General features: G+C 44.1%; 1 protein-coding gene across 2 annotated transcripts in view; it reads right to left on the bottom strand.

The window, feature by feature from the left end:
* Positions 1-896: 896 nt before the first annotated feature.
* Positions 897-16,287, bottom strand: part of megf6b (multiple EGF-like-domains 6b) — a 58,553-nt gene continuing 43,162 nt past the window's right edge. For both annotated transcript variants that reach the window (XM_041952598.1, XM_041952606.1), the window contains 27 exons: positions 16,028-16,150; positions 14,992-15,162; positions 14,186-14,317; positions 13,945-14,073; positions 13,728-13,856; positions 13,351-13,485; positions 12,263-12,397; positions 12,035-12,160; positions 11,810-11,941; positions 11,305-11,433; positions 11,023-11,154; positions 10,307-10,435; positions 10,089-10,217; positions 9,622-9,750; positions 9,401-9,529; positions 7,461-7,589; positions 7,183-7,311; positions 6,645-6,773; positions 6,322-6,453; positions 6,095-6,223; positions 5,867-5,995; positions 4,896-5,024; positions 4,571-4,699; positions 3,136-3,264; positions 2,901-3,029; positions 2,204-2,332; positions 897-1,880 (listed from right to left, as the gene is read on the bottom strand). In XM_041952598.1, the coding sequence (XP_041808532.1) occupies positions 1,819-1,880; positions 2,204-2,332; positions 2,901-3,029; positions 3,136-3,264; positions 4,571-4,699; positions 4,896-5,024; positions 5,867-5,995; positions 6,095-6,223; positions 6,322-6,453; positions 6,645-6,773; positions 7,183-7,311; positions 7,461-7,589; positions 9,401-9,529; positions 9,622-9,750; positions 10,089-10,217; positions 10,307-10,435; positions 11,023-11,154; positions 11,305-11,433; positions 11,810-11,941; positions 12,035-12,160; positions 12,263-12,397; positions 13,351-13,485; positions 13,728-13,856; positions 13,945-14,073; positions 14,186-14,317; positions 14,992-15,162; positions 16,028-16,150 (3,473 nt within the window). In that variant the 3' untranslated portion in view covers positions 897-1,818. The remainder of the gene's footprint in view (positions 1,881-2,203; positions 2,333-2,900; positions 3,030-3,135; positions 3,265-4,570; positions 4,700-4,895; positions 5,025-5,866; positions 5,996-6,094; positions 6,224-6,321; positions 6,454-6,644; positions 6,774-7,182; positions 7,312-7,460; positions 7,590-9,400; positions 9,530-9,621; positions 9,751-10,088; positions 10,218-10,306; positions 10,436-11,022; positions 11,155-11,304; positions 11,434-11,809; positions 11,942-12,034; positions 12,161-12,262; positions 12,398-13,350; positions 13,486-13,727; positions 13,857-13,944; positions 14,074-14,185; positions 14,318-14,991; positions 15,163-16,027; positions 16,151-16,287) is intronic.

The following is a 16,287-nucleotide window of genomic DNA, read 5'->3' as shown; positions in this document are numbered from 1 at the left end:
TCACATTACCCAGCAGAGGGCAGCTTTGCACAAAATGTAATGCTAAGCTAAGCTAGCTGGAGCTTCCGAGAGCTACATTTTTAGTGTCTAGACATGAGCGTGATATCAGTCTTCTAATATAACACATGGCAAGAAAATGAATAAGTGTATTTCCCAAAATGTCAGATTTGACCTTTAAACGGTATCGCTGTGCGTTTTGTTTGACCATCAGTATTTCACTCCGTGCTGACCTGCCCAACAAAGACCTTGTGGTGTTAAAAGGTTTCTGCACATTGTAGAAATAACTCTTAATGTTTTCAGGCTGAAGTGTAATTAGCCAGCGCCCTCGCCTGTGTAGGAGACATTCATGCTTTAAGTGGTCCTAGTTTCAAATTTCCTGTTCTAACATTTTAATGACTAGTTCAGAAATGAAACCAGAGCCACAGATGGATAGAGCTTATTTTACAGAAGGTTCTAGGTTATACAGAGAATATATTTTTTATGTTCTAGCCTTTAATGCAGTAGAGAGAATTAAAAGAACTGTTTTTATTTTTTTCATCATGCTGCATTTTTCCTATTAGTATTGTATCAATTTAAGGCTGACGAAAAGAAGCCATTTTTTGTGTTGTGTATGCATCATGAGGAATGCTCTGAAGTGAATGCGATGGTGGACTGAATTCACTCTGAAGGTGACGTAGAGAGAGCCTGGTATCTCCTGTACATAGTATGACCTTTGTATATATTTCTGGTTGTGATCACCTCTGCCTTTTCTCTTTTCTTTTTTAATTTTCTTTTGCAGGCATTGCTATCTGCACTGTGCTTGAATCTGAATTTAGACAGGATGTACAGCTTCAATCTTCAATGAAAATGAAATAACGATAAAATAAGAATGGTAAACAAAACTTTATGTGTCTGTCTTTATTGGCATTCATGTGTAAGACCTCACTCTGGGTTGTTTTACTGGACTGTAGGTTTAGCAGAGCTGCAAAGTCTCGTTTATCCAGTCAAACTTGCTGTATATTCAATTGTATATAACTGTGTGAAATATAAATATGAAGCAATTCATACACAATCAGTTCAAAAGAAAATATTTAGACACTTAACCTTGGAGAGGGTGCAAATGAATGCTTGCAATGTAATCCTTAGTGAACTGTAAAATTCCAGCTGTCCTTTAAGGCATATTCAGTCAACAGGAATGTGCTTTACTGTGATAGAGGATCGTTCTAGTCTTTGTTGCATTGTACAGTAAAGCACCATAGCACCACTGGACTGAGGGTAGTACTTCATATTGTGGAGAGTGAAAAACAGCTTCATGGTGCTGGCAAGTAATGAAATATGGTTTCAAAAGGTTGCATCATATCCAGCAATATCACTTAGTTCCTTACAAAATTAGAGATTATTTTATATACAGTACCTGCAAAAGGTATTCGGACAAAATATTAAACACAAAATGCCAAAAGTGCAGTAAACACCTCCACCATCTCCCGACGCTGCACTCTGCAGGTGTAGTTTCTGAGGAGTGATTTTAAGACTAAAAGGTGTTTGATGCTCCACTGTGACCGCAGACAAAATCACAGCGTACCAGTGAGGTCAGGCTGATGAAACGAGCTTCAACAGCTCAAAGGACACTTTGGCACGAACAAAAAAAAAAAAACTTTCATCCAGCTCAGGTCCAAACATGAAACTGCAGTTCTCATCAGAGAGTCTGTTTTTCCATGAAGGTCTTCCAGCTGCCTGCTACAACTTCCTGTCACAAGCTCTCACTCACTCGAGTCACTTCAGCAAAACAAAGCTGATCCGTCCCGGTTTCAGTTGGACTTTTCCAGCTTGACGGCGGTGCTATAACGAGTTGTCGTGCTGCGAGTCTCCTCTGCTGCCGCCGGTGAGGTGTGGGGGTCCACCTGAGGAAACACAAAGAGCCGTGAGACAAGCTCGGTGAACACGCGACATTCGCATTTGATCAGAACAGAGATGACACCGGAGAGAAAGAGCAGCCTCAGCAGTTCTGCCCCAAACGTAGACAGGAGCTGAACACTGTCAGCACTTCAACTAGTTATCTCCTCTTATTTCACCAAGTCAGCTGAAGTGTGATGTCTGTTCTGACTCGAGGGTCAGCGAAGCTCGTCACCTGCTGTCCGTGTGCATGTAATGCTGAAGTTAAGGTAACTGTGAAGACAGAAGAGGATGCATGTGTGTCAGCCACGCTGGTTCTTCACTGCTGTACCTTCTTGACAGGAGAGTCCGATCCAGCTGTGCAGGCAGCTGCAGCGGCCGTTCCGTCTGTTGCACTGCGCCCCGTTCTCACACTCGCAGGTCTCTGCGCAGTCTGGCCCGTAACGATTCGCTCTGCAGTCTGACACACGAACAGAGATAGTTGGAAAATCAGAAAAGATGACAGATCCACCTACAGGCATGTTGTTTCCCCATTTCCGTCTTTATGCTAAGCTAAGCGACCGACAGAGTGGTGTCTATCTTCTCATCTAACTCTGCTACAAAGCAAATTTCCCCAAATGTCAATCTCTTCTTTTAAATTGGCAGACAGGCCACAACCCCTGAATGCTGGAGGGAAAATGAATTGTTGCAACGCTCTTTTTGGGTCCAACTTATTATTAACCAAATGTTTTTGGCTAAACTGTCTGATCATGTTTGAGGTTGTTTCCGGCTTCTTTTATATGCAATCTGCAATGAGTCATATGACTTAACAACAGCAGATTTACAAAACATCTTTATTGCTTCCCGCAGAACGAGCATCTTGTAAGTCTCCCCCTCTCTGACATAAAGCACAGGAGAGGAGCCGAGTGACATGTTTTAAGTCTGATGGACTTGCACTGAAGCTCTCACAGGTCTGCACCACCTGTGTGTGTGTGTGTGTGTGTGTGTGTGTGTGTGTGTGTGTGTGTGTGTGTGTGTGTGTGTGTTACCGGTGTCACATCTGGGTCCAGTCTTCCCTGAGGAGCAGAGGCATCTTCCTGTCACGGGGTCACACGGAGCGTCGTCCTCACAGTCACACGCCTTGGCACAGCTAAGACCAAAGGTACCCTGTTCGCACACTGAGAGGACGACAGGAAAAACGTTTCCAAAACGAGGATAAATTAGGCACAGAGAAGGCACCAATCCTGTTCTTACACTGAGGTAGTCCGCGGTGAATCGACTGACCTCTGTGACAGCGAGCTCCGCGGTATCCTGCAGGACAGATGCACTGGCCCGACACGGGATGGCACAAGGCCGCGTTCATGCAGTCACACTGCAGCTGGCACAGCAGGCCGTGGAGACCGGCAGGACAGGCTGAGGACGAGGGATTCGTGGCACGAGATTTAAAACTGACCTTTAAAATGTTCTCACTGGATTAATGAACGAGTCGAAACAGGAATAATCCAAAGAATTAAACATCTGTGTAGCAGAATTCTTCGGGGGTTTTTTTGTCCTACCCCATTAATTACTATTTATCTTGTGACCCTGTGACGGAGCCAGATCCTGAGGTTTGGAACAACTGGACTAAAGCTCCACTTCGACCAGCTACAACAGCACAGAGCTGCTCACACATCGATGCATCCATCTAATAATGTCATCCTGTATATACAACTATATAAGACAGTCCCTTTTCTCTGCAGAACAAGTATGTTTACTTTTGATACCTTCAGTAAATTACCACATTTTTTGCTAATAATTCTGAGTTTTAGGGGCAAAGTAGGATTTTGAATGCAGGACTTTTACTTGTACTGACATATTTTTAAATTATTATGTTGGTACTTTCACTAAAGTAAAATTACTGAGTAATCCTGTAACCAGTTACTGAATCTCAGAACTTTTTTGGTAGCGGCCAAAAACGTCTGGTCAGATTTTTACTCATCTAATTTAAATAAATATGCTTCATTTCAGTTCTTGTCCAGTTGTAGCATTAAACATTTAAGAAATTTGGCTTCTTTAGTTAAATGAAAAAAGATTTTTGCGAACTGAGCAAGCTCAATCTTATTGGCACTGGTCATGAAAAAGACACCCAACCCTGTTACAGCCACACTGGTGACTGCTTCAGGCCTTTTATTGTTTTTGTGTATCACAATAATATTAAATCTGCCAAGGATAAGGCTGCTGATATTCTGTTTTTGTTATTGTCAACAAACCCCATGATAATCTCAGCCCAATGTGTTCGCCTGTCTCTAAATAATTTTTTGCCTTCCCTTCCTTCTCTGTGGGAGATGCCAAGCACATTGCTTCCCACTGAAAATTTAAAACTTCAAAAAGAAAAGAAAAGAAAAAAGTCACAAATATGTCTTTTCTTTTTAAAAAAGAGCTGCATAACATCGATAAGCAGCGGGTGATTTAAGTATTTATGGAAGCAAATGTGGGATTGACTCAAAATAAACTACAGCTCCCATTTTTATTGTAATGAAGGAGGACGTCATTTAGCGTGATGGAGTCGCTCGCTCAAGTGTTTTTATAGTTTCAGGACAACTATGGAGGAACTAGATATCAGGCCTCAGCTCCACAAACCGTATTATAACAATCAGTTAATTGTTGGGTTTTGTCTTTAACGGACTCTCCTGATCATAGTTATAATCTCTTTGTGTGTGTTAATGTGTTAGGCTCTCACCGTGTTCGCACAGATGTCCATAGTAGCCTGGACCACACTGACACGTCCCCGTCACTCTGTCACAAGAGCCGTTATTCTGACAGCTGCATTTTAGCTGGCAGTTGGCACCAAATCTGCCCGCAGGACATTCTGAGAGACAGACGAGTAAAACAGGAAGACACAGTCAAAAAAAAGAAGAAGAAGGAGCTGAATCAACCCTATGACTTAACCAGAGTCTCCATGTTTACACTGAGCATGCCGCAGCAGATCATGTGATAATGAGCAGCAGCAAAAAATAAGCCTGACTGCATTAAAAAACAAGATATATAAAAGTGTGTGTTGTCACCTTTGTCGCAGTGTGTGCCGGTCCAGCCCAGGCCGCAGGTACAGTTGCCGGTTGCGGTGTCACACACTCCTCCGTTACTGCAGTTACAGCGCTGGACACAGTCTGCCCCAAACCAGCCTGGAGGGCAGCCTGAGGGCAGAAAACACACACGGATTAAACTGAGGAAACATGCTTCATTAACAACTCTGACAAAAAACAAGATGACAAAAAAAAAAAGCTGGGCTTGTTTTCCATCTGCTGCCCTTCATTTGTCTTACAGTAAGAAGAGCAATTTACGCAGACATGACAACATGATGCATCACAATAAGCTTGATGACACTAATGGAAACCTGCACCGAGGAGTCTGGACTTTAAACTGATCAGAGGGCTCCGTGTCAGAGATCTGAGGTTGTTTTATCCACTGCCATCACAGTGGATAAAACTGTGATGGCTTCGTCAGATGTCTATTACACAAGAATCACTTCTGTAATAAAACTAGTTTGCCAATATTAGCCAATAAAACACATATTAATTTACAATTAATCTGCCCAATTATGTGTTCATTGGCATTTTTACTGTTTCCTGACCGAGCAGAAACCTCCAGGGCTGAGAAATGAAGCCAACGCCAAGAGTCAAAAACTGCAGTTCCTCGAATGGCCACTTGAGGCTGGCTCCAAAAGCGAGTCAATCCCCATAGACCCCCATATTAAAATGTGCAGCTTTCTAGTAGAAATAAATATGTTTACAACCTGATATAAGAAACTGTTTTGGTGTCTATTTTCCAATGTATGACAACTGTACAGAGGGGATTTTTTATTTAACTCACTCATTTCAATTATTTTAACATTTAAAGTAATGCATAATTATGGGTGTTGCTGCTTCGAGTGACAGCTTAGTCTTGGGTTTGTGTTTAATGGAGAATATTCAGGTGCAGGTTAATGCAGCACCAATAAGTGGCACAACAACATGTATTCGCTAAACTGAAAACTCACTGTGTCCACAGTCCTCTCCTCTGCGTCCAGGGATGCACACGCAGCGACCGGTGACCGGGTCATTCTGGGCTCCGTCTCCACACAGCGCCGCCTGAGCACAGTCCACTCCGTAACGTCCAGCTGGACACGCTGTCGCCACCGAGACAAACACCAGGTTACTTGTCACGCCACGCTGACATATATTACTAATTTGTTCGCTGTCACCATCGTGGTTTCAGATGGACTCACTGATGTTGCAGCGCGCTCCTATAAATCCTGCTGGACATTCACAGGCTCCAGTGGAAGGGACACACTTTCCTCCATTGTCACACTGGCACTCTCCTTCACAGTTTTGACCGTAACGACCCTCTGCACAAACTATAGAATAAAGACAAGATTTAGCATTTTTAAAAGGCCCCTGCTTCCTCAGTGTAATGTGATATGTCTAAGAGGTGTGAATATACTGTTTCACTTACTTTGGTCACATCTGGGGCCATGGAATCCTGGAGCGCAGTAACAGGATCCAGACACCGGATGGCAGAGCTGGTTTGTCTCTGAGCACTGGCAGACCTGGTTACAGTTCTGTCCGAAGGTTCCCGGAAGACAAGCTGATGGAGGGACAGGCAGCGTTCACATGTGCAGTTTTTCTTAGAGATGTTTTTGCTTTCTGATGCAATTTAAATGTGTCATTCAGAGTGTTCCAACAAATGCAAGAATAGGTTATAAAAAACAAAGCTTCTTCATTTTCTAAATGGGCAGAGCAAGCAGTGGAGGCAGAAGTCGGTCCTGCAGGACTCACTCTGTTCGCAGCCGTTTCCTGTGAATCCAGGAGGACAGCCGCAGTCCCCAGAGACGTGGTGGCAGGACGTGCCCTGAGCACAGCTGCAGCGCTGCATGCAGCCCTTTCCATACATGCCTGGCAAACATGCTGAAAGGAAGCAACAATTTGAAATGTTAAGAGCTTTGACTTAGAAGAAGAAAAATAATTCTATATATTCCCCTTAAACCCCATCCTTAATCCTACATGTAGATGCCAACATTTGTCATTTTAACTGAGAATTAGCATATTGGGTTTTTTTTTTCTTGCTTTGTTTAGCTTTTATCTATTTTTTAATTCATGTTTTCATCAAGTCAAGAAACAGAATAATAATATCAAGGCAATAAACACATGATATTAAGTACACATGAAGTGTCACAAGTCAAAGAGTTTTATCTAAAATGTGACAGATTTCTCTAATCCTGCACGTGCATGTAGGCGTTTGAAAGCGTAGTAGATTAATTGTTAAAGTAACAAGACAAATCCGTCCACCAGGTGTCTCTTTACTGCAGGTTTGCACCTTTGTCACAGAGTTTTCCTCTCCACCCTGGAGGACACTGACACTCCCCAGTGACGTGGTGACATGAAGCCCCGTGCGCACACTGGCATCTTTCCTCACAGCCGGCACCGAACAGGCCAGGTTCACATGCTGAGCAGAGAGGAAGCAAACTGGAGGTTATGATAAACAAAAAAACACCATATTGCCAGTCCAACAGTTCCCGCAGTGCAGCAGCTCCCGTGAGGTCACAGCTTCTGTCGGTCCATTAGCTTTGTGCGAGTAGAGTCTCACTGGCTCACCTTTCTCACAGCGCTGTCCGATCCAGCCGGCGCTGCAGCTGCACCGTCCGGTCTGTCTGTCACACTGGCCGCCGTTCTCACATTCACACTGATGCTGGCAGTCAGCACCGAACCGGCCCGCTACACACTCTGTGTGAACATACAGCAGCGGCGGCGTGCACAAGCAGACAAGAGAGAGAAAACAGACACATCATGTGACCTTTACAAAACAGGCAAAACCTGCGCTGTCATATTTCTGCTGATGGCTGCAACATGCTTTTGTCCCCAATAATTTAGAGTTGGACACAGTCTGGAGTTGGCGGTCACAGGTAGCCCCTGAGTTTAGACGGTAAAGACATTCCAGCGACAAGATTAGAGGTTTCCTGAGCATGAGGAGGGGGGCAGGGCCTGGCACAGCACGACAGGGGAAGGTTGTAACAGGCACAGAGGGAGGATCGAGTGCCATGTGGAGCTAAGAGGGACACGGAGCTGGAATGTCATTGCCAGGTCGACGGAGACTTTTACAGTGCAGACTTGCATGTGGTGCAGGAACGAACTCTGCCAGCAAATAACCAGACTGTAAGCAAAACCAAAAGAGCTAAGGCAGCAAATTGAACTCAGGCTGATGTATTTCCCGAGCACAGTAAAACAACCACAGGCCAATGTTTTAAATGTTCACTTCAGGGTTCAGGTAATGTTATTCTCCTGCATTTCTGTCCAGACTAACCAACGTCATTATGGCTTTGGAACACGAGGCTGACTTCAGCGTTACTGGAAGTGAGTCTGTGGAAACGGCCCGAACAACCTGAGGTCTGCATCAGGATAAATCATCAGATTCACCTCGATAATAATGTTTATACACCAGTGCATTTTGACTTACTTCTGATATTTTGTCCTGTTTAATTCAAGCGTGATGAATAAGATAATGTAAAAAAAATAAAATAATCTGTTGGCTGATGGTTGGTGGAATTCCTGGTCAGATTCCATTGGTTTTCAAAGCTATTGACATTTATTGAAAATTGTGATATGAATAAATTGCCACTGGTGAAAGATTCATGATTGTAATTGGGTGAAGTCGGCTGATTGTGCAGCCCTGTGAGCAGCATGTCAGTGTGAGAGTTTAGAGAGAAATGTGGCAGGTAAAGGTAGAAACATTGATTTAACTGTACAGTAAGTTTTGTCAAGTTTGGCCAAAAATTACAAATTCATCTGAGTCCATTCTTAGATTGATTTGGAAAAGGAAATTTTGGTTTTGTACCAGCTGGGTCTTATTTTTGTAGCTCTGTCCATTACTCAATGTTCATTTTGGTAACAATGAAACTGTACAGGGAATCTGGCAAAACTGCTAAACACAAGTCCAACAAGGTAACAAACACCAGCAGTCAGACAATCACAGAGGTTTTAGACAAACTCTGAGGTTAGCCAAACTCATTTGGAGGCAAAAAGGAGAACGACTTCCTGTTTTAGCTTTGATCTACAGTACCTACAGCTCGCTCACAGTTTACCTGTGTTACTTTTTGCTTTACTTTCAAATAAAAAAGTTGCAACTGTTTGTCTGCTTACAACCTAATCATGTTCTGTTAATAATTTGACAACTACAGGAAGTAGGTTTTCATGTAAGTGACATTTTCTGCAGATACAGACATTGAAACTGTAGTGGCAGGTGTAACGTTGCTGCCATGATGTCGATATATCCATCAACACATTTTCCACTTTTGCTGAGAACTGTGCGCTCGTAAAATGCAAAATCAAATGACTGTTTATGTTTCTTCCCCATCAGCCGTTGCCGTAGCAACATCAGCGTTCCCAAATTTGAGTATGTTATTATAAATGACGGGCAAAAGTACAAGAAAAAAACCCAAGTTGTAATAAATGAAAGTTTTCCCTCCAATGGTCCATCTGAAGGTGGTTTTGTGGTAACACATACAGAGACTGTTACTCACAGCATTTAGGAGTCTTACCCAGTTCACAGGCTGTGCCCATCCATCCGCTGGCACAAGTACATTTTCCGTTGGTCTTACTACAGGTGGCTCCATTCTGACACAAGCAGCGCTGCCGACAGTCTGCTCCATAAAACCCTGCAGGGCATTCTGGGAGAAAAACACACAGAAAAAAACATCTTGTGGGCCCTTATTTACCTGTCATATAGATGATTGCTCTGCTCTGCGTTGTGTTCACTGACCTTCTGTGCAGTTGGGTCCGGTCCAGCCCGCCGTGCACGCACAGCGTCCACTGACCGGGTGGCAGATGCCATCGTTACGGCAGCTACAGGTTTGGTTACATCCTTCCCCATAGGAACCGGTTGGGCACGCTGCCAGGAGAGGGACAAACAATATCATTACCTTTTCATGAACTCTACTGATCAAAAGTGGGAATTCCAGTGTCTGGTAAGTGATACAGGCCAGAGTATGGGGAGCATCGAGTCGGGGCTTTCTCATGTGTGATTGGTCTGGGTTTTCCCAAATCCCTCTGAAACTAAGCGTGCTTTTGTTCCACTGTGAGTCAGCAATACAAAGATGTTCTCGGTGCTTCGATGCTGCTACGCAAATGTCCTGATACAAGCCTCCGATTCCACCTTGCCTTCATAACACTGGAGCGACACCAGCACTTGTCAACTTTAAAACTTTCTGCGGTGCACCTGCCACTCACTCAGGTTACAGACCGGTCCGATCCAGCCGGCAGGACAGGAACAAAGCCCGCTGACGTGATCACAGCTCCCGCCGTTTAGGCACAAACACTTCTCCTGGCAGTCCAGCCCATAGAAACCCTGAGGACATGCTGAAACACACACATGTGATGACTACCTGTTAACATATGTGCATATTCAGTAGGTGAATCTGGCTTCATGATCAAGGAGCTTCTCTTACACTTTTCACAGAAGGTCCCAGTCCATCCCACCAGGCATGTACAAGCTCCGCTCACATGGTCGCACAACGCCTTGTTGTCACACTGACACCGATGGCGACAACCAAGACCAAACATACCTGCAGGGCACTCTGAGGGAATATCACACACACACACACACTCACAATTTAGACTTACAGCCTAGTGATGTGTAGCTTCAAGTGACGTTAAACATGTCGAATGTCAGATTTATAAAGGCTGGTTGTAAAATGACACAATGATACAGTACAAAATAAATACCTAAGAAGCAAATGACCCAATGGCCAATGCCCCCAACAGAGAGTAAACTGAAATATTGAAGTGACTGCGTGCAGGATTTGAAATTATTACTTTGGCACCATCTGGTGGTAGCATGAAGAACGACACTGTGCAGAATGATAGCCAAGCAAGCTGCTTCTTTTTCAGAGAATTTTTCTGTTTTCTAAAAATGACTCAGTTTATTAACATTTCAGTCCTTAGACCTTCATCTCAGACTGAAACATTCTTAATACAGTTAGCACTGGTGATCGACAGAATTTTAAATTTTTCTAATGTGACATTTCGGTAAGACTTTCTGGTGTACGAGAACTTCAACAAACAAAAACTTGATATATTCTATAATGACAATTGTGCGTGTAGAAACTTGAAATCATGACACACTGTGGTCTTTAAATGCTGTAATGGAAACATAACCACATACTCTGATGGCAGTGTGTTCCAGTGTAACCAGCCTCACAGTTGCACTGGCCCGTCGCAGCATCGCAGCTGCCGTCTCCGTTTCTACAATCGCATGTTTCTGCACAATCTGCCCCCCAGTGTCCGGCATCACAGGCTGCAACAGAACATCAGTATTGGAAATAGCCGGGAACACCATTTGCTGGCAGATACGTAAGATCAGTGTTGTTACATAATTCCCTTCAGCGTTAGTAGCTGATGTTGGGTCAGATCTGCAGTGATAATGCATGTTTTCCAGAGCTGTTACCTTTCCTGCAGTTGTGTCCGGTCCAGCCTGGGGCGCAGGTACAGCGCCCGCTCACCGGGTCACAGCGAGCGTTGTTCTCACACACACACTTCATTTGGCATCCTTGACCGAAACGTCCACTCAGGCACGCTGCAAAAGGCAAGACAAAATCTCTTAAACATCAAGGCTAATCTACCTTAACTCCAACTCCACCAGATTGCATGAAAGCACAGCAAGTTCCCATAACAGGTTTGGTTCCATGATTCAGCCGTCAGAGCCAGCGGAATTATATTTCTTTTTCCCAGTGAAAACACATCCAAGGTGGTTTTCAGAGCAGGGGAAGGATTTTAGCTAACGACCTCTGAGAAAAACTACTCCTCCGTCGTCTAACATGCTTCTTTATTTCTTGTCCAAACTGCACCACTGCACGATTTCAATATTCCAGAGTGCAGCCGTCCTCCTCAGCTGGCTGACTGTTTAATGCACCGTGCTATGGAAACCAGAAATGCACACCGCTGATACTCACAGTTCTGGCAGAATCTTCCCATGAACCCTGGAGGACAGCTACACGACCCGTTGTGTTTATCACACATGCCTCCGTTCTCACAAGCTGGGCAGGCTTCTGTGCAGCCTCGACCCCAGAAACCCTCTGGACACACTGTAAAAAAGATATTCATATTTTTATCATTGGTAAGTAAACTGTGTGTGCTTATTTTGCACTTAGCTGTTGAAAACACCTGTCTGCACTCACAGCTCTCACAGTGCTTTCCTGACGTCCCTGCCGGACACTTGCATTGTCCCGTCACTTGGTCACATGGGGCGCTGGTGCAGTTACAAGGATGTGCGCAGCCTGGTCCAAACCTTCCCTCTGGACAGTCTGACACAAGTCACACAGCAGAGATTTGTACGTGAGGATAAACACTGAAGACGAAGGAGCTTTTAAGGAAGAGGAAAGTGTGTCTTCTATAGGGCCACCTACCCTGATCACAATTCTCTCCATGACGACCAGGAGGGCATTTTCGTTGGCACTGTCCAGTCACATGATCACACGACACTCCTGGTGGACAGGCGCACTTCTTCTCACAGCCAGCTCCATAAGAGCCTGGGTTGCATTCTAGAGACAGGACACATTTTAAAAAATGGCATAATGATTTTCTCATAATCATTTTTCAGACGCGATCTGGTATTTCTCAGACACTAAATGTGGTAAAACATAGAGTCCCAGTGCTGAGTATATCAGAGTTTAAGTTACCTTTGCAAATCACACACATTCTGGTGAATTTGACTGAGGGCATTTTCAGCCTGTATGGACATTTCCATCACAGTGGTCACAGACACTAGAGATGCAGCACTGTTGGCTGCCCCGAGTCAAACCAAACCGCATTGATTTGTGTTTCATTACCAATTTAAAGGACCAGTGTAAAAGTTTTAGTGGCATCTAGTGGTGAGGTTGCAAATTTCAACCAACTGAATACCCCTCGCCTCACCCTCCCTTTCCAAGAATGTAGGAGAACCTACGATGGTTGCGAAACTCTCTAGTGTTCTCCAGTGTTTGGTTTGTCTGTCCTGGGCTACAGTAGACACATGGTGGCACAATATGGCGCACTCGTGGCAGAGGACCCTCTCCCTCTGCAGCTATAAAGACCTCATTCTGGACCATCTCCAGAGTCGGATCAAAGGGCGCCCGAGTGCCTACAAGCATGTTGTGGTGACATCAGATCGGCTTCACCGTTATTCAGGGACAATTCAGCAGCATGTTTGAATAGTTGCCGCTGGCACTGCCAGACATAGTGGATACTTCATCAGTTTCAATCATCCTGTCACCCTTTTTCAACAACAGCCAGAAAATTCACAATCCATGGCAAACAATTCTATCCCTTCTCTTTTCTTTACTAACCGCATGTCTGCATCAAGAGTGTGAGTTCAGACTTGTGCTTTGTTGTTTCTTTGTTGTGTTTTTATATTTACTTTATTTACTTTACTTTTTTACTCAAATACAATTCATCATCTGTATTTGTACAGTAGTGCAGTCTTTTGATGAGCAGATCATTGTGACAGTGTGCTCACCTTCCTTGCAGGTGTTGCCCTGGTAACCAGATTTACAGACACAGGTGCCATGGCGACGGTGACACTCCAGAGTGTTCTGCTGGACACAATGACACTCCTCAGAGCAGCCTGGGCCAAAGGTCCACTTCGGACACGCTGAAGGAGAAGAAACAAGGAGAGAGACAGAAGGATGAATTCACATCAGGATGGTGCACAGAAAGAATCAGACATTAAAATCAGAGCCACAATACAAGTATTTATAAGCTTGTTTTATTGGATATTGATGCTTGCAATGCTACTAAAATCCACAGTGAGTCAGTCAATCAGTGATTTCATAAATTGGGCTTCCTGACAGTTTTAGGGTGAGAGTCTGGTCATATTAGGACAGTGGGGCTTACGGAGGTGGCAGAAGCGTCCGTAGAGTCCTGGATCACACAGACAGGCTCCATAGGTCCGGTGGCAGCGCCCGTTATTGGCACAATTACATTTCTTATTGCACTGCTTCCCATAGAAGCCCTTAGGACAGCCTGCACACAGGAAACAACCAAGTCGGAAATAATTAAGGAAAAATTCAGGAACAAATACTTTAGTCTGGGAAAAATAGAGACAACTCACCATCCTGGCACAAGTCTCCACTTACTCCAGGTGGACAGCGGCAGCTCCCGGTGACGGGATCACAGCTGGCACCATTTTTACACTTACAGGGGAAGGAGCAGTTTTTCCCAAAGTATCCCTCAGAACATGCTGCGAGATCGAAAAATAAAAGGGTTGATCACCGCTGAATCGACAAGACTGACTTTATGGCTTGATACAGTAGTGACAGAATACGCATGTGTATGTGTGTCAGGGGTCTCACTCTGGTTGCAGACGATGCCGATCCACCCGTCAGGACAGTCGCAGCCAGTTTTCCATGGATTACATTTTCCTCCATTAGAACAGTCGTCACACGTCAAACTGCAGTCGTTGCCAAAAGTGTCATCCAAACACACTGGAGACAACAGATTAATGAATGAGAATAAGGCTCACACAGCTTTTTAACAGCAACAGTAAGTTCACAGCCATGACAGTTCCCGCCTCTGAGTTTTTAGGACGGAAAGCTGATTTTCTCATTGAATGTCAGAGGTTATGAATTTGTCTGCGTTTACAGATGACTACTCAGGTAAGAGGAGTGAAGTCAGTTGCATCACATGTAGGCGAAAGGTTACTGGAAATCGACGTTGATGAAAAACACATTTATTTGAATGGACAATGTTTTGATCCATGTCGAATATTTGTCAGGTCAAAAAATGTCCAAATCTTCTTGTAGGCGCTACTCTTGTCAACTTTCAGTGAAGCAACATTAAACATTCAAGTTTCGCTGTTGTCAAAAAAGTCGATCAAGTTTGGGTGACACAAAACAGAGCCTTTGACTTCCTGTGACGGGCTCCATTTGGCTGCCAGGACATATAAGCCTCAGCATTCCTGCCAGAGAAGCTGTGTTGCTACAGTATATACCGACAATCTGGGAGCTCACTAGTTAACCCACACCGTGTCGTTTCTTCCTGCCCGCATTAAATGAGTCTGTTAGACAGCCTCACCTCCCAGGAGTCACACTCAGGTAATCAGATACAGGTTCCTATACATGATAACGAGCAGTTAATAGTTTTAAAAGGGGAAACTCACCAAATTTCTCTGCCAGGTTACTCTCGGCCCTCAGCTCACCCTCGTCGTCTTCGTAGTCATCATAGCGCTCCAGGGGTTGGCTGTAGTCCTGCATCAAGGTGAGCTGGGGGCGAATGAGAGGCAACTCGATGGCACCTCCGCTGGACAGGGCTTCAACTGCATCTTCAAGTGCTGCGAGAACATAGACAGGAAGAAAGTTACACTCACTACAAATAATAATACACATTGTATTCACACAGTGAAAAAAACGTCTTTCTTGCAGATGTCAAATAAGAAAATATTTTAAAGAGGTGGCATTTCCTTATTTTTATGACCAATTCTTTATGTCTATGATGCACTTTGGAGACATTTTCTCCATAAAAGTATCTGTAGAAGAACTTCATTTTCCAGTGCTCTGTACCCAGCTCTACTGAAACAGGCTGTCAGTGGTACAGTTGTTTTTCACAAAAGACATTCTGACATGCCGCAGTAGGAAAAGCACAAGTGTTAATAATAAAAATGGCTAAATCAAATTGAGCTCCTTCAGTTTCAGGATCCTGGTGTTGTGAATGCTGGCTCACTGTCACACTGTCATGGTTTACTGAGACTCTTGAACAGAGCAGAGCCATCTTTAATATTATTAGTAACACATGTGTTTTTCCTATGATGACAAGAAACATTTATGCTGTGAAAAAGGCCAATTATTCAAAAACCAGTGCTGTGATTGGCTGGTAACATTACTGTACTTAGTCTTTATTTTTTCCAGTCATGACATCAAACTTTGGGCCAGTTTTGAAGGGTTTGTTGAAATTGTACAATTTCATGCCATAAAAAATAGACTACAAGCATCATGCTTTAACACTCACACAACATCTCAAACTGCAATATCCCTTTTCCATAAAACCCGCTCTTTAAGACTCACAATCTCGCCTGAATGACTCAGTACACAGGATGTTTATTGCAGTACAACAACAACAGTTTGCCAAATTTTCTGGCGGCATGTTCTTGGTGTGATTCCCACTCGCCTGCTCTCTTTAACCTGCTTGCTGATACTCACGGATGCAGGATTGCCGGTCGTCGTCCAGACGGAAACCCCGACGGCAGAAACACTGAAAGGAACCTGCGCTGTTTTGGCATGTGTGATCGCAGCCGCCATTGGTAGCCAGACACTCATCTACATCTAAACAACCCAGACGGAACACAGACTCAAACACATTTGTTCCATGAAAAGGAGAAGCTGAGAAAAGCCAAAGCAATATAAACGAACAGCTCTCACTTTACATGTTAAACTAAAACAACGAAAACAGTGTGTGTATG

Source organism: Chelmon rostratus, chromosome 2, assembly GCF_017976325.1.
Source record: "Chelmon rostratus isolate fCheRos1 chromosome 2, fCheRos1.pri, whole genome shotgun sequence".
Classification (NCBI taxonomy): Eukaryota; Metazoa; Chordata; class Actinopteri; order Chaetodontiformes; family Chaetodontidae; genus Chelmon; species Chelmon rostratus.
Note: the sequence above shows the minus strand (reverse complement) of the source record. Positions and strands in the feature narration are given on the sequence as shown.